At 43.4% G+C, this 25,408-nt stretch overlaps 3 protein-coding genes across 3 annotated transcripts; 1 reads left to right on the forward strand and 2 right to left on the reverse strand.

The window, feature by feature from the left end:
* The first annotated feature begins 1,019 nt into the window (after window positions 1-1,019).
* Window positions 1,020-12,899, forward strand: LOC112896554 (structural maintenance of chromosomes protein 1). Its single transcript, XM_025964570.1, has 18 exons — window positions 1,020-1,573; window positions 1,670-1,906; window positions 1,992-2,225; window positions 2,730-2,968; window positions 3,570-3,836; window positions 3,943-4,213; window positions 6,018-6,142; window positions 6,805-6,914; window positions 7,007-7,114; window positions 7,205-7,344; window positions 7,902-7,991; window positions 8,080-8,288; window positions 8,378-8,547; window positions 8,941-9,050; window positions 9,251-9,630; window positions 11,586-11,837; window positions 12,268-12,495; window positions 12,586-12,899. The coding sequence occupies exons 1-18, from the start codon at window positions 1,100-1,102 to the stop codon at window positions 12,632-12,634; spliced, it is 3,693 nt and encodes a 1,230-aa protein (XP_025820355.1). The 5' UTR covers window positions 1,020-1,099; the 3' UTR covers window positions 12,635-12,899.
* An 890-nt stretch (window positions 12,900-13,789) lies between these two features.
* Window positions 13,790-14,899, reverse strand: LOC112898606 (epsin-3-like). The gene is made up of 3 exons (XM_025966961.1): window positions 14,775-14,899; window positions 14,230-14,663; window positions 13,790-14,013 (listed from the first exon to the last, which is right to left on the reverse strand). Exons 1-3 carry the CDS (start codon window positions 14,897-14,899, stop codon window positions 13,790-13,792), a joined length of 783 nt encoding a protein of 260 aa, XP_025822746.1.
* Window positions 14,900-15,360: 461 nt separating this feature from the next.
* On the reverse strand, window positions 15,361-18,553 carry LOC112897917. The gene is made up of 11 exons (XM_025966320.1): window positions 18,329-18,553; window positions 18,153-18,245; window positions 17,857-17,952; window positions 17,688-17,763; window positions 17,515-17,601; window positions 17,290-17,375; window positions 17,127-17,219; window positions 16,629-16,763; window positions 16,246-16,351; window positions 15,795-15,994; window positions 15,361-15,704 (listed from the first exon to the last, which is right to left on the reverse strand). The coding sequence occupies exons 1-11, from the start codon at window positions 18,392-18,394 to the stop codon at window positions 15,636-15,638; spliced, it is 1,107 nt and encodes a 368-aa protein (XP_025822105.1). The 5' UTR covers window positions 18,395-18,553; the 3' UTR covers window positions 15,361-15,635.
* Window positions 18,554-25,408: the final 6,855 nt, after the last annotated feature.

A 25,408-nucleotide genomic window follows, 5' to 3' on the forward strand; every position in this document is an offset into this window, starting at 1 on the left:
AACACCTTCCATAGACGAGGAGCGCAAGAGGGAGGAGGAGAACAGAAAACAACGTGAAGAAACCAATGAGCAAAGGAAAGAGAATAGCAGAAACCAATGGGAAAGTATATTTTCAGATTAATCCGGTATAAATTTTTGCGCTATATAGCTCGTTTGGCCGCGCCAACGGGGATGACGCGGCAGGGGAAGTCTGTATCGCGCCACTGCATGTTTGTTGGGAGGTCCTGGCCGTGTATGGTAGGAGTATCAAGAAGGTGAAAGTTTTGGTAGCGTTGACTGGATCGATAATCTAACGCTCTTAAGTCGGATTAAATTTGACGATTCCACAATATGTCTTCGACCGTCGCAATAGGTATATTTGCGTGCGCCCGCGCGTACACACACTATTACAAAAGCAAACAATGATTTCTTGATCCGTCAATCGGAATTCGGGTAACCCTACCTTGAATTAAGAGTCCGGAACCGTCTAGAATTAGCGTTTGACGAGTAAAATAGGAAAAGATTGAAGTCATCAATCGACACATACTATATTATTATAAAATATATATGGTGTCTAATATATATATTTTTATATGTTAATCAGTGTATTTATATGGCTTCCCGTAGCAACACACGGGCACGTTATACTAGTATATATATACTAAGCAAATATGCTCGTGCTTTGCTACAAATAAAGTTAATATAAGTGTCAGATACGTATAGTTGCCTGTACATTAATTCGTAGGAATCTAGGCAAATATGCCCGTGAGTTGCTACAAATAAAGTTAGTATACGTATCAGATACGTATAGTTGTCCGTACGTTAATTTATAGGGATCTACCTGATCGAGTCATGGACGGAGGGCTGATTAGGGCCTGTAAGGCGGACTAATAAAAAATTTGAGGTGGAAACAAATATATATATATAAGAATTGAGGTTATGTGTTTATGAAGAAATATTAAAAATGACCTGGTAATAAAGAAAGAGAAACTCGTATTGGGCTCCGGAGGCCCACGTCCGCTCTTCTGGCCCTCTTGAACTCCCTTCGTCTTCCTTCCCGGCGGTCTGTTTTCGGATGTCTGCGCTTCGACCAAAACCCTAGGTAGTTCGAGGGGAGGAGATGGCGGCGGCGGATGGGCGCAGCAGCGATAACCGGGCCAGGGGCGACGGTGGCGGTGGTCGGATCCACCGGCTGGAAGTGGAGAACTTCAAGTCGTACAAGGGTACGCAGACGATTGGACCCTTCTTCGATTTCACGGCCATTATCGGCCCCAACGGCGCCGGCAAGTCGAATCTTATGGACGCCATCAGCTTCGTGCTTGGCGTGCGCTCAGCGCACCTTCGTGGCGCGCAGCTCAAGGACCTCATCTACGCCCTCGACGACCGCGACAAGGAGGCTAAGGGCCGCAGGGCTTCCGTCCGCCTCGTCTACCGCCAACCCAACCAGGAAGAGCTCCACTTCTCCCGCACCATCACCGGCGCAGGCGGCAGTGAGTACCGCATCGACGGCCGCCTTGTCACCTGGGACGAGTATAACGCCAAACTCAGATCCCTCGGCATCCTCGTCAAGGCCCGCAATTTCCTCGTCTTCCAGGTCTCTCCATTTGTTACCTTTGTCATTGTATGTCCCTGATAATTCGCTTCTTTTAATCTAGGGTTTACTTAGGGCGACTGACGATTTGCACTGCAGGGTGATGTGGAATCCATCGCCTCCAAGAACCCCAAGGAGCTCACTGCGCTTCTGGAGCAGATCTCAGGCTCCGATGAGCTTAGGAGGGAGTATGACGAGCTCGAGGAGCAGAAAGCCAGGGCCGAAGAGAACTCTGCGCTTGTCTATCAAGAGAAAAGGACCATTGTCATGGAGCGGAAGCAGAAGAAGGCGCAAAAAGAAGAGGCAGAAAAGCATCTAGGCCTCCAGCAGGACCTGGTTCGTTAGTCTTTGCACGAGCTTTGCCTGCACTTTATTTAATTTGTTCATGTTAATTATGCTGTCTCCTTGATTTTATTCCCAGAAACTGTTAAAGACAGAGCATTCCCTGTGGCAACTCTATACCATCGAAAAAGACATAGAGAAAATGGAGGCTGAGCTTGCAGAGGACAGAGAGTCCCTTCAGCAAGTGCAGGAAGAGAATCAATCTGCTGAAAATGAACTAACTGCAAAAAAGAAGGAGCAAAGTGCTTTCCTCAAGAAAATGACATTGTGCGAAAAGAGTATAGCCAAGAAAAAGCTTGAACTAGACAAGAAGGTAAGTGCTTTTCTATTCACTCTTTTGCTCCACCAAAACTTTCGTTGCCTACATGTGTAATATCATTGATTTTTATATGTTCAGCATGGGTTCAATGATAGCCTACCCAGCTTGCTTGGTATTTTGGCTTTGTTATTTTTGGTGGTGATGGGTTTAGTGATAACCTTATATGCTGCCATTTAATGCTCTTTACCTTAGTTCTTCACATATGTCTATTTCTGCTATTGTTACTAAAAGTTTTAGGTGCTCATATAAAATCATGTTCATTATGAAATTGCTGAATGTATCAGTTGCTTTTAATTCACCATTTTGCTTTCTTTGTTAAGTCTTCCATGTTTTGCACTAGTTCAGTGATACTCGTTTGCTGCTGGGAAGTTGTTGCTAGGATGATAATAGCTGATAGGAGGCTTGGTAGGATTTTAAGTGATCTACCACTATCTTTGAACTTCATGCAACTGGTCATACTGGTAAAAGTGTGTAATGTAATTATATCTTTATTTTCAGCAACCTGAGCTTCTTAAATTGAAAGAGCAAATCTCTCGGCTCAAATCAAAAATCAAAAGTTGCAAGAAAGAGATTGACAAAAAGAAGGATGATAACAAGAAGTATCTGGAAGAGATGAGAAGGCTGCAAAGTGCTCTAGTTGATGTCACAAAAGCTATTGAGGAATTGAATGAGCAAGGACAAGATAAAAGTGGAAAACTGCAGTTAGCTGACGACCAGCTCCAGGAGTATCATAGAATGTGAGTTTGATCAGACATCTATGTGCAGTGTTGATTTGATGTTAGTCCATGTTGACATTACGGGCATCTTCAGTGTATTGCTTTAGTAAGAACATGTGCGCCTAGGAGTTGAGTTGCTTCAGATTAAAGTGCAGACCAATTACTGTTATGCCACAGGTGTGTATCACTGTATTGGGGTTTATTTATATTGTGAAAATGGCACACACCAATATGCTGCACATTAGCCAAACAAATACCCTAACATTGGTGGTTGCCTCTATTGAGTGCTTATCTGGCTAGGCAGAGGAAGTCGAAGAGAGGCGGTAGGTGGGAAGACAGTGGATTTTAAAATCCCAGTGTCGTCTCTAAGAAACTCCGCCTTAATGTCATTGACCAGCTAAAGACAACCATCTTGCATGATGATTTTTGAGTTTGCAGTGTTCAGCTCAATGAAATTACCAGCAATATTAGTGTCCCTTTTCTTCAGTAGCTCGTTCTGAAACAGTTGTCCCCAATTGTGACTAAAATGGATGACTTCAAACTTCTTATATCATACTGTCTCTGCTTAATCCTCTGGCTTCAATGCTGTTGGGATTCTGACTGCACTTTACTTTCATTACAGTAAGGAGGATGCAGGAATGAAGACAGCAAAGCTGAGAGATGAGAAGGAAGTCATAGACAAAAAATTAAATGCTGATGTTGAAGCAAAAAAGAATTTAGAGGAGAACATGCAGCAGCTGTGTAGCCGTGAGGACGAGATATCATCACAAGAGACTGAATTGCAGACAAGACTTGACAAGATTCTTCATTCCATCCCCAAACATGAAAATGAGCTCGCACACTTGCGTGAGGAACATACCAGAATTGCAAAGGAACGCCAATCATCAGGGTTAGACTAAGTTCTAAGTTCTTTGATTTGATATTATGTTGCTTCTAAGTCCTTTGACACAACATTTTTTTCCCTCTATCAATATTATTAACTAATTTTTTTGCAGATCTAGGTACCAAACACTGAAGCAGAGGGTGGATGAAATAGATACACAACTACGAGAGCTTAAAGCTGATAAGCATGAAAGTGAGCGTGACGCTCGATTAAAGGAAACTGTTGGAAGTCTAAAGCGGCTATTCCCTGGAGTCCATGGTCGCATGCACGAACTTTGTAGGCCCTCACAGAAGAAATATAATCTTGCAGTTACTGTTGCCATGGGGAAATTCATGGATGCAGTTGTAGTGGAAGATGAAAACACCGGAAAGGAATGCATTAAGGTGCTCTTACATGATTTCTTATTGTCTAATTATTCTACTTTTTGCTTAGTTACTGGAAAGGCATATTGTACCATCTGTAGCAGTCAACGGAGTACTATTTCTTTCCTGCTTAATTCAAAATGCACTTTCTAGAAATACTGAACATCTTAAATGGCATAAAAAATGGGCATGATAAAATCCCTATATTCTGGTGGTGGTTTGCTAACTCATCATGGAGACTATTGGAATAGATCTGGATAGATTATATTCAAAATGCGTGCGAGGGTTTGCACAATTTGATGGATCCATATTATTTATTAGAGATTGCAGTATCGTGATCATCATATCCATTTGGATCGGACATGGTTTTCAAGGTGTCGCCTGATGAGGCGTGGGCGTCCCGGTCACCACGACCAAAAGATCAGCAAAACAGAGTTAGGGAGGGAGAATGGGTGGGGAGGTAAGGCCAAGAAACTGTAGCTGCTGCCTCTGGTGCTGGCGTAGAACTTGCTCCGGTCAGTCTGGCATGGTTCATCGCACGGGGCGGGTGTGGGTGGGTGGGTGGGGGGGGGGATCTGAGGTCGCAGAGCAATGAGGAAAGGGAAGCGGCAGGGAGGAGCGATTGCGGGCGGCTGCAGCATGTCTGGAGAGAGGGAGGGAGGGAGCAAGGGCGGAAGGGGAGCGCTTGTGGCCTGGATGGGCCTGGGGGAACCGCACATGTAGGTCATACCATGGGAGGGGGATATGGGCTGGGCCACACACCCTTCTTAATCTTTCTCCCTCCTTCACCTGCTGTTTTGCAGTTTCTTAGGTTAATATGGCGCAGCAATTGCCTCGCTTTATAAGAGCCTAGGCGATTGGAAGGGGGTGGCTTGCCATGCCTCGCCTCTCCGCCTTAAGAACCATGGGATCAGATCAATGCAAATCTCATCCAACAAGAATTTTTTATAGTCTGGTTTATTTAAAAATGAATCTGAATCTGGACAAGACTCCATGCTTATCCATATAAACACTCTATTTTCTAGAGGCAGCTTAACACATTTTAAACAGTACTGTGTTAATAAAGTAGTAGTGTATATTTTAATAACATATACTTCCTTTTTGTATTCATTAGCACCAGTTCTGCCTGTTACATTCAAATTTATGTTCTTTCCTGCCGTTTGAATTCAAACTTCCTGTGTTAGACATTATGAGTTTACTATACGACTTAACTCTGGCAGTTGCTTGCATATGCTCGATGCTTAGAGTGGCAACTTGCATAACTGAGCAAATCTTTAGGGAGCAACCTGTCTGATTATGTTTAGCTAAATGATGAAACTACTTACTATAAAATATACTAGTTAACGAAGATACCTAAACATGCTAAATCTTGGCACATGAAGGGTTATGTAGCAACACATTCTCGTCAGGAAAGTTTATACACTCAGGAATGAACTCAGTAATTAAGTTGCTTTGCGTGTGGATTGGACTTGAATACTTCAACATGAGGAACAGTAGGGGCAGTGATTGTATCTGAGAAAGTTATGTCCTAATCAGATTCTGAGAACCAACAATAAGAAATAGCTTGGTAACAAAGTCACTACTCGTTAATAAGGACAAAATGAGTATAGCAAAGGTCACATGATATTCTATAGAGTTGTATGTATTAGGTACTTCTTAATAAAAAAAAGTAAGGGGCCATGTCTGAACTTATGGAAAGAGCGCCATATGCATTTCATGGCTGACATGCAGACTTGACAGAAAAAAGGGATCTTGTTACTATTGCATACAACACATGTTCATCTATTGGAATAGGCAAAGTCACTTTATCTTTCCTGTGCTACAGTATCTGAAGGAGCAGCGCCTTCCTCCGCAGACATTTATTCCCTTGCAATCTGTCCGTGTGAAGCCAATAATTGAGAAGCTGCGAACCCTTGGTGGCTCTGCACAGTTGGTTTTTGATGTCATTCAATATCCTTTTTAGTCTTTATGTTAGCTTCTTGCTCCACAAAATATTTTTTTCTCATTTAATTCTGCAGATGATTTCTTGAGTGGTCAAATCAAATGTCTATCTTCGAGATGTACATATATTTGTGTGCAATAGATTATATGCTGTAGTCTTAAAGCCATGCATTGTAAATTTATTTTTGTTCAGTATATCTTCAGTGTCCTCAAGAAATTCTTGTAGGAACATAGTAGGAACACAGTTGTGTACACATTATTTATTTGTTTAGTACACATGCTGATTCTCATCTGACAATAGGAACACAGTTGTGTTTCCATGCAACCCTTTGAGCATTTACTTGTTTCCCTACCATTGCCTAAATTAGTAATGCTGTTGTGAATCAATCTCTCAGCATTGCAAGCATAGGTACTTTAAAAAAGGCACTACTGTTTTTTTCTACCTCTGATTAAATGTTCTATCCACCTATAACCTCCCCCATACTATTGCATGGAATGTATTGTCATACTGTTGTGAATTAATCTCTCAGCATGATAAGTATGATAGATGTAGGAAGAGCTGGTGCCACATTGCATTTTTTTTTCAATAATATTTCGTTGAGAAAAAGTTAACTTCTCTTAAACTGTACCAATTTTTTCGCCATGCTATATTTTGTATCTTAACATTGTACGTTTGACCGAGCTTTGGAGAAAGCAGTTCTGTATGCGGTTGGAAATACACTTGTCTGTGATAAACTTGATGAAGCTAAGACCTTAAGTTGGAGTGGTGACAGGTATAAAGGTAAGGGCATATATCTTCTTATTCTGAAGCAGCATATTTTTTATTTTTTGGTTATTTTTATGCTTATTTGTGCTATCATGTGTTGCATTTAGTTGTTACTGTTGATGGGATTCTGCTGACAAAATCTGGCACGATGACTGGTGGAATAAGTGGGGGAATGGAAGCTAGATCAAACAAATGGGATGATAGCAGAATAGAATGTCTGTATTTGCCCTTGTCCCCTTGTTATATACACAGATGTGTGCTATTTGCTAATGTCTTCCTGGCTCTTCATGCAATTTGTGTTGCAGCTTTGAAGAAGAAAAAGAATCAGCTGGAATCTGAAATGTCAGAACTTGGGTCGCCCAGGGAGTTGCAGAGAAAGGAGCTTGCCATATCTGAGAAAATAACTGGACTTGAGAAAAAGTTGCATTACTTGAATGTTGAACAGGTAGGTTGATATTTTGACTAATAAAGCCAATAATGATTGATGTTATTTTTTCTGTCGTCTAAGTGGATAACCGTAAAGAAAGAAAGTACTCTAATCTATAGTGGATGCTATTTCATAGAGGGCAGGCTAGTCATTATTTATTTAACTCTCTCTCATTTTCCTTTGGTCTTGACAAAACTGGTTAGTTGGCTCTTGGATATTGTTACCCATCAAAAGAAAAATACTTACAACCCTTTGGTCTTGACAAAAGTGGTTAGTTGGCTCTTGGATATTGTTACCCATCAAAAGAAAAATACTTTTCGTTAAGCTTTTAGCTTGAGTTCCCTTTGAAACATGACATGCCAAATTGATTGTACTGCCTATCTCCCTGTTAATTGATATTTTTATCCACTACTAGCTTTGAATAAGGATTCTATGCAAAAGCTATTACCCTGTATTAGCTGAAAACTCTCTCACTCTCGCCCTCCCTTCTTGTTGCAATGAGGGATTGCTTCTTTTTTCTTAATTAATTCTTAGACTCTTTCTCTTTTCTTAAGAGTGAATCATTTTTTGTGCAGAATAACCTCAGAGCTAAGCTACTCAAATTGGCATCTGAGAGGAGTAATATTGAGGAAGAGATTAATCGTCTGGAGCCTGGAAAGGAAGAGGTAATATTTTGTTGAAGGTGTTACACCGGTTGTTTTCATCAGGTCTGAACTGTTACTTTCGCATCGGTTACTTATTTTGTTTCTTTAGCTCGAGACCCGTCTTGCTGAGAAAGAAGCAGAAGTAACAAAGCTTGAGAAAAAAATCAATGAGATTGTGGACAAGGTGTACAGAGACTTTAGCATTTCAGTTGGTGTTAAGAATATCCGCGAGTATGAAGAAAGGCAACTAAAAGATGCTCAAGCACTGCAGGAGAGGAAGCTGAGCCTAAGTAATCAAATGTCAAAATTGAAATATCAGTATGTGACAGTGACACAATAACCGTTAAGCTAAATTTTGCTTTGACTGGACATACAATTTTGAGTATGAACGATATCTTGTTTTGCAGGCTTGAATATGAACAAAAGCGAGATATGCAGGCACCAATTGTGAAGTTAAGGGAGACATTTGAGTCCCTAGAAAAAGAGCTTAAGGGCTTACAGGAGAGAGAGTCTGGTGCTAAGGCTGAAGCTGAAGAAATTTTGACTCAGATGGATGAACTGAAAGCTGAGGCTGAAGGTGCAAAATTTGAATCATCTTTCCTATTTTCTTGATAGCGCTTGGTGATCAAAAGTAGCTATAGTAGGTGACACTTGTTCCATGCATACATGCCACATCATGGTTTGACTTTTAAGCTTAGCTATTTCAGTGCAATAGTTGTTTAGCTATGCCTTCAGCGCAGCAGAGGTGAGTTAGCTCTTACAACTCAAAGAAACTTAGAATGTTTTTCTCATGAATGAGCACAGATTTTATATTTGAGTCCATAGGCTGTTATACTTCAGTTTTGTTCATTGTGATACTGCTCTGCTTTTAGGACTCAGATGCATGCCTATACATTTATGTCAAACGATGAAACTTTCCTAAGTCCCAGATGCATCTTCATGCTTCTGTTTGTATTTATACCCTACACAGACTGGAAATCCAAGTCAGACGAATGCGAGAAGGTTATTGATGAATTAAAGGAGCAGAATGGTAACGTTACATCTACATTGGCAAACTTGGATCGCCAAGTGAAGTCAAAGGTAGGCTTTTCTAACAGTCGTGTCCTCTTTCGTCAAGATTTCTTTTATGCACTCTAAGCAGAGTCATGTCTGAAGTCTGTTAAAACACATTGTTTGCTCCATCTTTTTGTTTGAGCTATTGATATTAGTGCTATTACGTGTAAAAGTTTAACAAATATGTTTAAGGCTGATATTATTGCGAAACATCCGTGGAATTGTAGGAGGGACAACTCATGCAACTTATATCACGCCAACAGGAGATTCATGAGAAGTGTGAACTGGAGCAGTTGAAGCTTCCTACAGTGAATGATCCAATGGATACCGGGTCATCCTCAGAAGAACTAGTCCTTGATTACAGCCAGCTTAAAGAAATCTATCTGCAGGATATGCGACCGTCTGAACGTGACAAACATGAGGCAGAGTTCAAACAAAGAACAGGTGCACTTTTAGCTGATATTGAGCGCACTGCTCCCAATCTAAAAGCACTAGATCAATATGATGCGCTCCAAAGAAAGGAAAAGGAGGTTACAGAAAAGTTTGAGGCAGCTAGGAAAGAAGAGCGAGAGATATCTGATAAATATAACTCTGTCAAGCAAAGGAGGTATTGCCCTTGCATTTTTCTGATCACCATATGATGTTGTTGACATAGAATTCTTAAGTTCTTTTCTAGGATGCTCTATCTTTTGTAGGAACTAGCAAGATTTCCTCCATTGCACTTTGGAAGACCCATGCTATTTTTTATTGATCTGAAATTCTTTTTACTTTTGAGATGATTGTCTGGTTATGTTAAGAAACAATTATGGTGAATCTTGATAGCTAGAAGAAAGCTCTAAGTAGTTCTCAAAGTGAATTCCTTCCGTCTATTTCCTTAAGTTACCTTTACTGATGTGAGGTTTTGCCAATATGTCAAACATGATTACATGATTGTTTTTAGCTGACTTAAGAATTTCTTTGGTCGGCTTTTAGTGAGTTTAGGTATATTTGGGTCTTGGGTAAATACCAGAAAACTACACTAGTTTGGTAAAACTCTTCACAAAACTGCACTTCTAAACAACAGTATCATAGAATAGCACTCCTGTTTGCATAACATTTCACAATACTCGCTTTTAAGCATTGGCGTTATGTCAGTCTTACGAAGGTGAAATGACAGCAGTGTTTAAAACTGGTACATGGTTAAGTTTGCTCTTGTTATCTTTGTAGTAGGAGCAATAGCAGCTCTCGTTTGGCCGTGCCTAGCGAGTCAACTTGTGTTGACATCAGGCTGTAGTAGGTAGTATAGCAAGTAGTGGTAGAAGTTACGAGTAGTGGTGCAAAGTAGGAGTATGGTTTAGTTACTACCTTACCAGTACCTTTGCTTTTTTATAGTGGAGGGAGTAGCTAGCTGCACTCTCTGTTCTCCCTTGTTCCTCCCCCTCTGCGCTCTGCCTAGAGTGTGTGTTAGAGAGAGATAGTTGGGAGACTAAGCCTGGAGGTCGCCCAAAAAAAAACTGTGGTTGTGTGAAACATTGTGCGAATAGAAGCATGGTTCTTTGAAACTGTTGATTACTTGAATTTTTCTATGATAGCATGTAAAATAGAAGGGTCACTCTCTGGAAGTATTACTCGGAAGTTTGGTTTGTGATAGTTTTGAAGACAGTTTAGTTTTGTTCCTCATGGATTCTATGTTAATATGCATCACAGTTGAGGTCATGCCTGAGGGCTGGGCAGCTTGCATCAGAAAAAAGGGCAAGTAAACCTAATAAATAAGCTGTAGGCATAATCATCTTCCTGGTTATTTATCAGTCATCCCATCTCACCAGAAAAAAAAGGGCAAGTAAACCTAACAAATAAGCTGTAGGCATAATCATCTTCCTGGTCAGCTATTACTGTCATCCCATATCACCAGGACCAACAATCACCCTCAGGTCTCCACAAGCTATCTAAGCTTGTAGAGATTAACAAAACCAATCACATTCCACTTTCGTCCTTGCCATACAAGGATCAACATGATATGATTGGACCTGGCATGGGAAATAAAAGAAGAGACAATCAAATGATAGTGAGGGCAGCTCCAGTGCTGCGTCGATTTTTGAACTGCAAAATCGCTAGCGTGGCTATTGTTTGACGGCCGCAGTGTCATGTTCGGTTCGGTGGGGCCTACGCTCAAATAAAAAATGGAAACTGCCGACTCCATCGGCGCGCAATGGCTACTCCTCCAGATGTGGCAGCCTTGGCTTGTGCGCTGATCCACAGGGAAGGCATGGTCGGAGTTCTTGAGTTCATTTTTTTCATTCGCTTGCATTGAACTGTGTTTGGAGGTCGATTTCTGCCTGACAACGAGCAGTCGACTCCCACAGTGTGTAATGTTCGGTTTTCATAGGCTATTGTTCGGTTTCAGACCACACTGGAGCTGCCCTAAGGGGGATTATAAATTGTATATTTATATGTCAACTTTTTATGACGGAAATGTGAGCTGTTCCCAAACAACTACTTTTGCATTTTTGTTCCATATGATATTGTGAATTTAGGTTCTTGGTGGATTATGTGTTACTCATTGTTAGTTCTTTTGGTGCTTAGGTATGAACTGTTCATGGAGGCCTTTGATCACATATCTAAAGGCATAGACAGAATCTATAAGCAGTTGACAAAAAGTCATACGCATCCACTTGGAGGAACAGCATATTTAAACCTAGAAAATGAAGACGAACCATTTCTACATGGAATCAAGTACACAGCTATGCCACCAACCAAACGTTTTAGAGATATGGAACAGTTGTCTGGTGGGGAGAAGACTGTCGCAGCGCTGGCTTTGCTTTTTGCCATTCACAGGTAAATGTTTCTAGTAATTTTCCTTCGTCATGACTTGAGTCTGCAAATGTCAGGTTCCTCCATTATGTATAGTTTTATCAGTAAAATGTCACGAATCCATCTGCAGACAATCTAATCACCTAAGCAGCTGCTTGTTTTCTTCAGGTTCCAATTTGATTCTAATATTTAAATGTTTACATACTGTTTCCCATGTCCCGTGCTTCTTAAGAACCTTTTGGGTATGCCAAGGCCAATAAATTAGTGCAGCGTATTGGAATCAGCATTTACTGGCCTTCCCCTAACGTTTGGTAAGGGGAAAGCACGGCACTGTTATTTAAGAAAAAAGACTACTCTGGACGAGTATTTGGGTTACCTGGCTGCACATCTATTTCAGACAGCCTCTCTTGCTTCATCTTGGTCAAGTGTCATAAAGTTTTGTGGCAATTTTCAGTTTCAGGCCATCACCCTTCTTCATATTGGATGAAGTAGACGCAGCTCTGGACAATTTAAATGTTGCCAAGGTTGCTGGGTTTATCAGATCAAAGTCATGTGAGCGTGTGACTGGTGAACAAGGTGGGGATGGAGAATGTGGATTCCAGAGTATAGTCATATCGCTGAAGGATAGTTTCTATGACAAAGCTGAAGCACTGGTCGGTGTTTATAGAGACTCAGAACGAAGGTAAACCGGACATAAATTACTTGCTTTCTTTTCTTTGGGCATTACCTAACTCTTTCTGGCATTACCTAATTCTTGAGATTTGATTTGCAGCTGCTCAAGAACTCTCACCTTCGACCTGACTAAGTATAGGGAAGCGTGAAGCAACGTTTATTGGATTTATATCTAATTGCCTATCTGCTTGTTAGCTGTCCTGAACAACGCTGTAACTTGTGTACATAAGTGATTAGTCATCGCATGTAGTTTTTTTAATAAACCTCGTCGTATGCAGTTGATTCAGAAACATAAGATTGCTGTATGAGCTGGAGATATCTTTGTGGATTGTGATGTTGTTTGTACATAAGCCATTTGCTGAAAAAGCACCATTGTATGCAGTTGATTGAGGCTTAACTGTTTTTTGCTTGTTATGTGATGCTGTTTGTTTCGCTAGTGCTTGTGTTGTTGCTTGAAAAACAAGAAGATTCAATGTTTTGTACCGTTATCGGTGAAGTGCAGTGCATGCCATGGTTAACTAGAATTTGTTGGCATGGCCGCATGACTTACAACGCAGCACTTTGTGGGAGCAATGTTTCAGGCTTCGGATGAAAGGTTTCTGGATATTTGTGACAGAGTATCGGGTTTTCTATCCGTATTTTATTATGATAGCAAAGGATGCGGGGGGAAATGGTGATAATAGATGAAAAAACTATTCCCTCTGTTTTAAAATATAGCAACATTTAGGTTTGTTGTAATTGCAACTTTGACTATAAACTGCAAGAAAATTATAAATACTATCAACGTAAAAATGATGTTAGTAGTATCTACTTGAAATAAATTATTCCTAGAGATATTTTTTTATCAAAGATAATTATGATTGACTTAAGACAAACCTTAATGTAGCTATATTTCTGCGACACAGAGAGTAGCAAGCTAGCTCGTGGTTGGACTTCCGAACTCTTGGAAGCAAAATCAATTAAGCTACAGAAAAGAAAATCCGTTTCTTTTAGGCACAGCAGGATTTTCAAAAAAAAAATCTTTAGATGTATACTTTGATTGACAATTTCTCTTATAATACATCACCATTTGCTATAAAATCAGTGTCATATCAAATTATCTTTTAGTTTGAAGACAAACATTCATATAAATTTTATACACTAATTTGGCAATTAATCCATTTATGTAGTTTTAACTGTTCATTCATAAAACTCGACTCGGTCCTAATTTAATAGGTAGGTCTAGTAAAATGGAAGGCGGGCAGTTGCAGTAGTTTCGGAGCGACCATGCATCATCAAGACAAGAAGTGAATTAGTGAAGTCAATCAATAGTCCTGGCTCTGGAGCTGCAGCTTCTTGGTTGTCCTCCGTTGCTCGGGTTGGGACAGGCTCTGGAAGCCGGACGCCCTGCTGCCCAAGGAGCCGAGCAACCTGGCGGACCAATGAGAGCCGCCGCCGCTTTCGTCCACTCCCATGTGGGCGTCCCAGGCGTCGTCGACGAGGTGCTGGTGGTCCTCGCCGTCGTCCTCGTCGACGGTGGCCGGCCACCACTTGCTGGTGTGCTTGTTGGACGGCGCCCAGCAGTCGTCGTCGGCCGTGTAGGCGTCGCACTTCTTGTCCTGGCGGTAGTCGGTGTCGGAGGCGCAGGAGAGGCACATGGTGGGGCTGTCGGAGTAGTGGGAGGAGCCGCCGCCGAAGGACCAGGTGCGCGAGGTCCGGGAGGAGGCGGAGGAGGAGGCGGAGGACGGGGAGGAGGACGACGTCGGGCTGCCGAAGCCGAAGCCGAAGCCGGTGTGCACCTCGTGGGAGACCCTGATGGCCCGGCGGCGCGCCTCCCGGAGGCGGTCGGCGTCCGTGAGCAGCGAGAGGATGCTGTCGGTGCGGCGCTGCATGCAGGCGCCCCAGTTGAAGCCCTTGTCGTCGACGTAGTGGAAGCTCCGGAGGTCGTGCATGGCGGGCATGTCCGGCCGGAACTCGAGGAGCAGGTCCTCGGGGCCGTGCGTGAGCAGGAACTCGAGGACGACGAGCGCCTTGTACACGGGGCGCCACTGCTTCCAGTCGGCGGCGCGGCCGAGGCGGTGGTGGAGGACCTTGGCGATCCGCCAGCAGTCGTCCATGTCGAAGGCGGCATCGGCGATGCAGGCAAGCGTCTTGGCGTCGGGGACGCAGGGGTCGTTGTTGGTGGCCTCCTGAACCAGCCTGCACAGGCCAGGCAGGAACAGGATCATCGATCGTACACAAGACTGATCGATCGATGGATAGTTCCATCATATATCATATACAGGGACAAGGGGACCGAGTCGTATGTACAGCTCTGCCGGCGTGACGTCGCCCAGCGCCAGCCTCGCCTGCTTGTACTTGTCCTGCAGGAACCCCGAGGCCTGCCGCTTCACCTCGCCGGCGAGCAGCTGCCACCGCGCCGTGCTCGCGGCCATGCTTTGCTTCCTTGTTCGTCTTGCTTGGATTCGACCCAACGATCGATTCGATCGGTAGCAAATGCAGGTGCAAGCTGACAGAGAGGCCGGCAAAGAGGGACGGATGGATGGTGGAGTGGAGGGCCGGCCGGGCGGAGAGGCGTCTTCCCCGTGGCCACGCATGCAACCACCGGCCGGACTTCCCCGTGGCCATGGGATGCAATGCAACCACCGGCCGGCCGGGTCTCTCGCCGGGCCTGCCGGCGTCATCTCCGTGGCCATGGGATGCAATGCGACCACCGGCCGGCCGGGTCTCTCGCCGGGCCTGCCGTTCCGTACATGCATGTACTACCACTAGAACTACGTATGAATCTGATTCGAATCATAGACACGGGATGAACTCGATCGATCGATCGATTAACAGCAGCTATATAGTATATATCTACTAGGAGTAGGAGTAGCAGCAGCATTGAAATTGCAAGTATCCCAGAAACCATAGCATCTCTTATTGAATTCGGGGGGAAAAAAATCCGATTCCAACCGTCATCACAGATTTATTATTCAGACAAGGAAGTAGCATTCTGCAACAAAGCAGCATTCCCCAAGAACTCTCGCTTATTTACCGGAACCCAACAACAAAATAGCCCATATACAGGCAAAAGCACGTATTATACACTGGTTTTGTCAACAGCATAAGCATACGTCTCTATCCAAAACCAACCACTACACAAGCCAAAGTCCAACTGGCCGCTTCAAACTAATCAATCTTGACATTTGAATACAGGAGGGTGTCCCTGGTAAGTGGCATATTCATCAGCAAGCAAACCTGCACAATCAGAACCACGGTTATTATAGGTCAAACAATTGCAAACTTGTGTCCCAAGGTTATTAATGCATGAGGGCATGTGATGCTCACCCCTATGAGAGTTGAAACAAGCAGGATGATCCCTGTAATCCATGCCAAACTCTTTCGAACAAGCACAACAGAGGCCGTAGCATTAGTCTGGCTTGCTTCTTCTAGTCGTCTCGAAATGTGCAATGAAGATGGTGCCTCAATTATGGATCCTAAGAATGATGAGGCCTCCTCTGCGGATATCACCAGCCCAACAATTTTCCCTGTTTAGTTACAGCCAAACCAGATGGTCATCAGGCTAGATGTTGTCTACAGGTATCAAAGGTGCAGTAATTTTCAAAGGTAATAAGAACAATGTTCGAAACAAGGAACCAACTTGATTATCATGTTTGACTCTAAAATGTTCGAAACAGAGGCTCCATCACGAGTAGCTTACAAGAGTTCCTTACTGGACAGTCGAAACAGAAGAAATGCTTATGTTTCATGCCATATTCAATGGCACTTGGTAAATTACCTTTATATGCTCCACGCAGGGACTGAAACGCTTTGGTGATAGCTCTTCGCACTATTTCGGTTCCCTGCTTAACAATTTCCGTGGAAGCATATTCATCCTCCAGAGCCTACAGAAACCATCAAATTAGCGAGTGATCAACACTACCAAAAGGCAATATTCATCCTTCAGAGTCTACACAAACCCTACAAATCAATAACTGCATATTGCAGACTAAAGAATCGCATTCGCATGGTAGTGGTACATGTACATCAAGGGCGGATGGAATGAGATCAGGGACAGGATTAAGTGTGGACAATGCCAAGGGTTCAGAATACCGTTTTGCACGCATTTAGTAGAAATCAATCATCTGATTTCAAATTACAAACTAAATATTTATGTGTTACCTTTATCCCTGTGAAGTGGCATACTAATAGCTCTGCAGGGCTGATGACACCTGAGAAGTCTTCATGGATCTGAATAGCCCTTTCTATAGTTCTAAGAAGGGAAGCCAAGCTAGACACAAATTCTAAGTCTGCCTCCTGTAAAGAAATGCATTGCAATAAAGCTGAGACTTGCGATGACAAGAATGCAAGTGCAGTACTGTTTTCCAAATAAAAAGAACATAAATGAAGTTTGGCACTTAGGTTGACCTATACATGCTACAGGTCATTTCATGGTAATAAATTAGGGTGTGACTGGACCCAATCCAAACATAATAATGCAGTCCAGAGGGGGAAATAACCATGTATACATAATGCATAGAAGTACTAGGGGGGTTCATCAAGTAGCTGCACGCTGGCTGTGCACTTGTGTGTTTCATGCCTGAGGAGACATCCATTCCTGCAAATTTTGAACGAGAGAGAGGGAACATTTTTGTGTGCATATAAAGAAGTGATGCTGACCTTATCAAGTACCAAAGTAAGACTATTTCCACTTTCCAAGGGAATGACTAGTTTGCCGCTAGACTTCTGATACGATCCCTCCAGCCAGTTTGCCTGACAAAGAATTTCCAATTTACAGTTTGTATATGTAAATATTTCATAGTACTACATTCCCCTTACTTACCAAGCTGGAAAGTTCACTAGCAAGAAAACCTGATTCAGGATGATCTAGAGATTCATCTGAACGAATGATAATTAGTTCATCCTTATCTGCAAAGTAAATTGTGGATAAAAACGATATGTCAACAACAACAACAACAAAAACAACCGAGAAGTGGCGCATCCAGGTTGAGCCGTACAGAGGGATGCACAAATCCACAATAAGAAGGTGCTAGACAGTTGATTAGACCTGTAAGCCCTGCAGCGGCGTTGTTTGCACCTTCAATCCTTGTCTTGAAAGTGCTGCTGGCTTCTGATATGAAGCTATCAGCTGAGGCTGAGACACAAGCAGCAGGGAGTAATTAAGTCGCGAGATTAAAATTGGCAAATACTGATACAAGCATTCCACAACAACTGGCATACCATTGGACCCAGCAATTTGCACGAGGAAAACAGCTCCCGGTCTATCGAATGGATTGGGAATAAGCAATTTGTTTAACTGAAAATCAAGAGATTAAAGGATGACGCATTCTGGTAGCGTAGAAGGATGCATGTAGAGAGGTTAGCTGGTTCCAGGGCAAGTATAAATAACCTGCGAAGAAGAAAGCACAGGTAGGGCAGCCGGCGGTGCAAAACCAAGCAAGACGGAAACAGCAGCAGAAACTTCATTGAACGACATTGAAGTCCCCTGCAGTATTAACACGATGATGCCATGTATATTAGCAAGCAGACTAAGTACCCAAGGGCCAAGGGAGCGCTCTTAATAAGCAACTAAACTAACTATATAGTGGTCGTTTTAAGCATGACAGGCAGGAAGCTAAAAGTCTAAACAGATCTAAGCAGATTCGTCGGTACACTCGTAAAAGATTCGGGATGGGGAAATTGAACCTGGTCGTCGGTTTGCTGATCCCGCAGGTAGCGGTGCGGCGCGGCATCGATGAAGACCGCGGAGGCTTCTCCATGGTGACCCTGTCCATGCCCCTGCCACACGACAGCAGACGAGCATTAGGGGAACACGCACCGGAAGAAGGGCGGGCAAGAGAAGGAAGAAAGTGAGATCTTACCGGAGCAGCAGAAGCCAAGGCAAGAAAGAGGGGAAGGACGATGAGGAGATGGTGGCAGCGAGCCATGGTCGCGGACCTTGCTCGAGATCGATGGGATCGTCAAGTGGCAGCAGCAAGATTGGATCTTGGCCCCTGCCCTTGCCCGGATTGATTGAGGAGAGGCGAGGGGATCGGGGGTCTTGTGGGGAGACACGACACGGCGACGTCTCCACCACGATTGCTTTGTTGGGCTTTTCAGGGACTGTTTGGAAGCACCCCACCTGTACTTTTTGCATTTTGGTCCATTTTTTTAAAAAAATTATATTTAAATATCTAAAGAACATATTTTCAAATTTAGATCCTGGGATAGGCGCTGTAACTCACGGCGCCGAGATAACACGTCTCGGTGCTGTGAGCTATGGCACCGAGATCCTAACCCCCGTTAAATCTGGCGCCGACGTGGTAGGGACCTCGACGCCATGGTCTGTGGTGCCGAGCCTGCTTGTAAAATTCCACCCCTCATTTCTCCTGTCCGAGCCTTCTTCCATTTGTTCTAAGTTCGTCTTTGGTTTTTCTCTCTTTCCTACCCGCCAATCCTCAGAAATCAATATATTCAACATCGAAAACTTTGATTTGATCCAAAATCTTCGAGAGCAATGTATCCTCTCTCCCTTCCTTATTTTTTACGCGTTGATTCGGTCTATATTACGTGTATTATTGAACCTTAGATTCTTCTTTGCTTAGGGTTTAGAGTTTAGTTAATTTATGTATTATGCAATCATAGGATGTCAAGGCGTGGTAAATGTAGTAAACCAAGAGTAATGATAGGAACAACCTTCACCTGTTTGCTGCTGCCTAGTGGTGTTTCAGTGCCGTTGTGTTTCTCGGTGATGCTTACAAGGTAGCCAAGTCTGATGAAGAAGAAACCTATAATCAGAGATATTGATGTATGACAACTATGCGTTCGATCCCACACCTTGTCAGATCTGCATTGTGATGGTAACAATTTTATTTTTTTCTCATATGAAATCATGTGTGTGTTATGTGCAATATTATAATTGTGACAATTGCGTTTTTTGTAGACCCCTCCCCTGCTATGTGATTTTGAGCAGTGGATCGACATTGAGATCAAGGTGGAGGACAAGAAGTATCTGCGCAGTATGACGCAGTGAGATGCGGAGGGAAAGGAGTTGCTCGAGAAGAGACGCTAAGATGAGGCAGCAGAAAAGGAGTGCGAAGAAGAGGTGGAAAGAAGGCATGCTGCCGAGTGCAGGGAGGAGATGGAGCAAAAGCTAGAGCGAGTTCGTCGTGCGAAAGCAGGAATGGAGGAGAATCCGGATGCATTGAGAAAGGGGAAGTGGTCTCGTTGCACCCAGTAGTCTTGCAGTAATCCTTTTGTTGTCATGTAATGGACTTGATGTTGTTTTGTTGTGTTCTCATGTACACAGATTTATTTCATGCCTTTATTGTAATGGACTTGATGTTGTTTCAGGTGTTCTCATGCACTTGACTACTCATTATGTCATCCTTTATTGCGTATTCCAGTAGACTAGTGTGCTGTTGTTTCATTTATTGTGGCCATAATATATATTTCAATACTGTAGAGCTATTTAAACATTCCAACGTAATGGAGTTAAAGACTGCTGAAGTAGTTCAATACATAATTGAACACGCACAAAACTTGAATTGGCATGTGAGGACATCTATAAAACAAGGGTAAAGATATCCGGAGTAAACATAATATGCCTTAGGTAATTGAACCGAACAACAAACATATGGATGCAACATTTGAATAAAATACGCTACTCCTAATATTGTTCCCACATGGCAAATTATGGTGATCTTTCTCCATAGTATCCTTCCATTATAGGCGGTGGTGGCGGTGGCGGTGGCGACGGAGGCCCATTCTTCTTGTGGCAAGGACAGTTGCAATATGGATTACTGCTGTCTTCATCCTCTTTCTCATCCTTATTACCGTCGCTCACTACCATTCTAGATCAAAGATATGATTCTGCAGGTAGTAGATATAGTCTTGATGTGGATGAATAGGTGCAGGGCCAACCCACCGAACAAACCTGCAGTTTTCCGAGGCAGCGGAAGACTGGAAGAAATATGTCTTGTTAGTTGCAGAAAAGAAGAGAAACATATTTATCAAACAAATTGTAGGAAGAATCACCCATGCTCGCGGCCATCTGAAAAACCGTCGACCTCGGCGCACATCTACTCTAAGCAGTCCTCACCATGCTTATATTTTGGCCAATCTTCGTTACGGTTATCGTATCCTCTGAGGGGTGCATCCTTGGTGAATTCACCCTTGCTCTCAATTAGAAACTCATACATTGGTTCCGGGAAGGAATCAGGCCCAAGAGATCACTCCTGGACAAGGGAGGTCCCTTTCTTCCTCCTTCCCTCTTCCAGTGTTGAAACCCTTTCCAGTAGATGACCCTCCAGACATACTTACTCCAGTGTCTCTTGTTTTCGAAGTTAGAACCAATGCATCCAGCAATGCGTATATATAGACGGATGCAGGTTTACTACCCATTCCGTGGCATCGTAAATGCACCTGAAAAGCCTACGGGCCTATGGACCTATGACTGAAAAGCCTATATCGAAGGACACTGAAAAGCCTATACGAAAATACACTAAAAAGCCTATATGAAAATATACTGAAAAACCTATTCGAATTGGACAACACATGTTGCGATAAATGTACTGGTACATTCATAATTGCCATAAAATCATATTATGCGCTTCTGTACTACAATGAACGAAACACGGGAAAAGTTCGCAAGAGCTTCCCTTGTTTTATGAGCATCCACAATGACAATAATACATCACAATATGATACAAAGATGTATTCAACTAAGGTCCATACAAACAAATCAAAGATAGTCCATACAAGCTAAATAGTCCATACAAACTGAATAGTCTATACAGTCCATGAACTAACCCTCACTGCCTCATAGTCTTACCCTTGCCCTTGCAAGAGCGTCGATGCCTGGAGTGTAAGGGTCGTGTGGACGGTGCTGCCTACGTGCTACCTGCTGTGAAGGCTATTTGAAAGGAGCGTCTTCCAGCTGAGACAGTCCAATCTCCTCAGTTTCGTTCTCCTCGTCATCGCCACCACTACCCTCGAAAGTAGCCTTGTTGATCTGGACGAGCTCTATCTTCTGGAGCCTGAGCCTCGCTGCATTGATATACTGAGGTCTGCACTGGTGTTAGATAGTCTTGTCGGTGAACCGTGCACATCCATCGCCGCGCTAGTCCTGCAACCACAACGAGCAGCAGCACAGCGTAGGCGACCTGCAAGTCTCTGCATTTGAACATGAAGTTAGTGCATAAGATTGAATGAGAGGTACATGCCCATATCTGTAGTAATTTCAAAAACTTACTCCAAGAAAGTTGTTCACTGCTGTCTCGTCCACTCCTTGCCTTGGAAAATGTTCAATGTCAAGTACGGATTGCTTCAACGTGTTTCCCTGCACTCAAGCAAAACAAATTAGTCGTTATACATGATCATATTATTGTAATGAATCTGAATTGTTACATAATAGTAGTGTTAGGTGACCATACCACTCGGTCCAGGATGGGTGCGGCCTCGACCACCATCCCTTCCTGGGTCGCAAGGTCGTAAGATGTATCTTCATCGTCCGAAGACCGAATGTCGGTGTAGTTCACTCCTATCCATTGGCCCTTCAATTTGGTTCGTGTCGCGGTTAGGTACCATGATAGGTACGCGCGGTAGTTGTAGTCCGTACGCGACTTGTCATTTTCAATCATGTTCTCATGAAAATGGTGCCACGTGTCGATGTGCTCGCGGTGCAGCATCTCGAAATTGGTTGTTTTCTTGTAACCGCAATAATGGCAACAATAGATGAATCATATATGCAACTAGGTAGCATTAATGGCAATAATAGATGAATTAAGCACTTCACACTTACTTGTGCAACTCTCACGGACGTCGAAAATGGCCTTACTGGCCACTCCTGCCTCAAGCCAAACTGGCGTGCAACTCTGTCAGGCAGGTGGTACTCCACAGCGTAGAAACAGATCAGCGGGCACGTCATCTTATACAGGTCCTCATTTGCATAGCACGTGGTGCTCAATTGAAGCTGCACCACCCTTATGTCGTTGTACGGCTCCCAAGTCACCTGCGAAATATTGAATTAGATATAGTCACTAAAACTCCCTCTAAACCTGGTCCATGACCATCTTGTATCTCATCCTCTTCCTTGTTCCAGGCTTTTTCCAACAGGCCCCTGGATCCGCAATGTATTTCAAACCGGGGAGACCATGTAAGTACAAGGCTGTCAACAGTGAACTCCCGTGGTATCCTGCTCTTGTAGGCATAGTTGCAGTGCCGAGCTGATGCAACATAATAGGAACATAGAAAGTGGTACTCCCTTGTTCTCCCACACGTGCACGATAAATCAATCAGTATGACAACATAGCTCCTCAAAGGCCGCACGTCACCATCGGAAGTTGTGCCATCCCTTTCCGTGACCTCATACTTTCTTGTCGTGTGGTCAAAACATTCAACCTCATTGTAAGCATCTAGGCCCTCAAGGTATGTTTCGGTGATTAATGACAACCATTATTGTGACTAATGAGTTTGTGCAGCTTTATAGATCATTATCGCTCATTTGGTCATATGTCAAAAGAGGCCCCTAATTTTCATTATTCAAAAAGGCGATCTCGGCATTCAACTCAATAATATGTCAAGACTAAGGATCTTTCTAGTCCTAAGTGTCATAAGGTTGAGAAGGATACTTAGGTTAGTATAGGTTTTATAGTTTTGTAGTGATCGCACTATTAAGAGGGGTTTAGGCTAAGTAACTTGAGCATGGACATGGTCATTTGAAAATGGATGCACACAATGGTCACTCAGGTTTCTAGAAGCTCAAATAAATGGTTCTCAACTTATATCTCAAGAATATTTGGATTTCATTGAAGACTCAAATCAGAAAAGGCAAAATCAGGAAAAATCCTTAACGCCGGTTTAACCGACGCCTCAACTTTTCTATACGTCGGTTAAACGAAGTCAGCAGAGTCTGGACAAGTCAGTACACCGGTTAAACCGACGATATTTGAAATGGGACGTCGGTGCAGTTGTCCAGAGACCTGGTTTTTCAGTTGATCAGTGGACAACTACACTCACCGGTTAAACCGATGATACGTCGGTTAATCTGCCCAAGCTGTAACGGCTAGTTTTCAGAACGGGTAGTTTACATTCACCGGTTAAACCGACGATGACTATTGGAGGTACGTCGGATTAACCGGCGCTACGCAGTTTTCTGGCAGCTTTTTCTCCAACGGCTCTATTCGTGTGAGCTGCCTTTATATACCCCTCCAATGGGTTATTTTACTACTCTTGACACCAGGCAACATCCAAACGCTCATACTATAGTCAAGAGCCACCTTGAGCTTCATCATTTCACATACTTGTTCATTCAATCATTCAAGAAGCAAGATTAAGGACTTGAGTCGAGAGAAGCTTGTGTGCATCCGTTCTTGGTGATCGGTTCTTGCTCAAGTGAAGGCCTTAGCTTGTTACTCTTGGTGATTGGCATCACCTAGGCGATCTTGGTGATCGAGGTGATTCTCGCGGAGCTTGCCAAGGATTGTGGAAGCCCGGAGAAGAAGATTGTACGTGGCTTGATCTCCACCACACCGGGATGGTGAACGGAGACTCTTAGTGAGCGCCCTCGTCTTGGTGACTTGGGAGGTGACAAAACTCTTTGTGAGTGTCACAACGTGGATTAGGGGTGTATGCCAACACATCGATACCACGGGAAAAAATCCGGTTGTCTCTTGTCCACTTTACTTATTCAAGCATTATCTTTCATGCAATTTATTCATGTGCTTGATTTAGGGATCATTGCTTTGCTCTACCTTGCTAGGCGTTACCTCTTTTTTATCTTTCCTAGCTTGCGTAGGTAGTTTTAGTTACCCGGTTGGTGAATTGGTGCCCTTCTAGCTTTGCATAGGTTAAGGTTGCTTTACCTTATTTTAGAATTTGAAAAAGGCCCAATTCACCCCCCCTCTTGGTCCATCGACCCTTTCACTCATGTGTGCGAGCCCTATCCTCTGCCTTAGCAAGGTGACGCATAAGTTTAGGGGCCCATAGCTGGTTCTTGATCTTAGTGCCATTGCTTGTGAGAATCTGTCATTGAACCATGCAACTAGCCTGTAGAAGATGAATGATACGATAACATTGACGGGTATGGCCCGTATCCCCTTAAGCACACCGTTGAATGACTCGGCCATGTTGCTAGTCTGAAACTCATACCTACGGCCACCATCATCGTACGCCCTGGACCATTTCTCAGGCTCCCTTATCACTCCTCTTAGCCAACGCCTACCTATATTGTTTGTTGCCATTTTTAGCTCCTCCAACTTCTTCTAAAAGAACTGCTCCTCAAGCTGGCGAGCAACATCCTTGAATAGAGCAAAGTTATCCTTGTTCCCATCCGTATCTAGTAAATTTTGGGCCATGTGCCGAGTGCACCAACGGTGGTGCAATGGTGTATATCCTGAAATCTGCTCCTGTATCACACTGAGTATACCCTGGTGTCTATCAGATATGACACCAACCTCCCTGATAGGGTCTACAACATGTATCCGAACTAGCCGCAAGAACCATCCCCAGCTGGCTTTGTTCTTCCTCTCCACCAAAGCAAAGGCCAAAGGAACCAATGCGTTGTCCGCATCAACTGCAATGGCTATCAATAGCGTGCCCTTGTAATTGCCAATCAGAAAAGTACCATCAATGGATAACCCGGACGACAATGCCTGAAGGCCTCTACACACCAGGGAAAGTACCAGAAAGCACGGAAGAAAATCTACCTCCCGTCCTTCCATTCATTCAGTTTTGGAATGTACTCGTAGTGCATGCCTGGATTAGCTGCTTTCATTGCATTGAACAGTGCAGGTAGCTTTTCATACCCCTCCTCCCAGTCCTCATATATCACCTTCCAGGCCCGTTGCTTTGCCCGCCATGCTTTCCCATACTTGATCTTGTTACCAAATATCTTCTCAGCCATATCCATAATTGTCTTCACCTTGAAATTAGGCTGACACTTCAATGCTGAGTACAACTTT

Source organism: Panicum hallii, chromosome 6 (genome assembly GCF_002211085.1).
Source record: "Panicum hallii strain FIL2 chromosome 6, PHallii_v3.1, whole genome shotgun sequence".
NCBI lineage: Eukaryota > Viridiplantae > Streptophyta > Magnoliopsida > Poales > Poaceae > Panicum > Panicum hallii.

Excerpts from the sequence above, each read along its gene's own strand:
- LOC112896554 (XM_025964570.1), top strand. The coding sequence starts at position 1,100 with ATGGCGGCGGCGGATGGGCGCAGCAGCGATAACCGGGCCAGGGGCGAC. Across the intron at positions 1,574-1,669 it reads GCAATTTCCTCGTCTTCCAG|GGTGATGTGGAATCCATCGC; the intron begins GTCTCTCCATTT and ends TTTGCACTGCAG. Across the intron at positions 2,226-2,729 it reads AGCTTGAACTAGACAAGAAG|CAACCTGAGCTTCTTAAATT; the intron begins GTAAGTGCTTTT and ends CTTTATTTTCAG.
- LOC112898606 (XM_025966961.1), bottom strand. The coding sequence starts at position 14,899 with ATGGCCGCGAGCACGGCGCGGTGGCAGCTGCTCGCCGGCGAGGTGAAG. Across the intron at positions 14,664-14,774 it reads GACGTCACGCCGGCAGAGCT|GCTGGTTCAGGAGGCCACCA; the intron begins GTACATACGACT and ends TGGCCTGTGCAG. Across the intron at positions 14,014-14,229 it reads CGGCTTCGGCTTCGGCAGCC|GGTGGCCGGCCACCGTCGAC; the intron begins CGACGTCGTCCT and ends ACACCAGCAAGT.
- LOC112897917 (XM_025966320.1), bottom strand. The coding sequence starts at position 18,394 with ATGGCTCGCTGCCACCATCTCCTCATCGTCCTTCCCCTCTTTCTTGCC. Across the intron at positions 17,220-17,289 it reads CTAGTGAACTTTCCAGCTTG|GCAAACTGGCTGGAGGGATC; the intron begins GTAAGTAAGGGG and ends ATTCTTTGTCAG. Across the intron at positions 15,995-16,245 it reads CCTGCGTGGAGCATATAAAG|GGAAAATTGTTGGGCTGGTG; the intron begins GTAATTTACCAA and ends GTAACTAAACAG.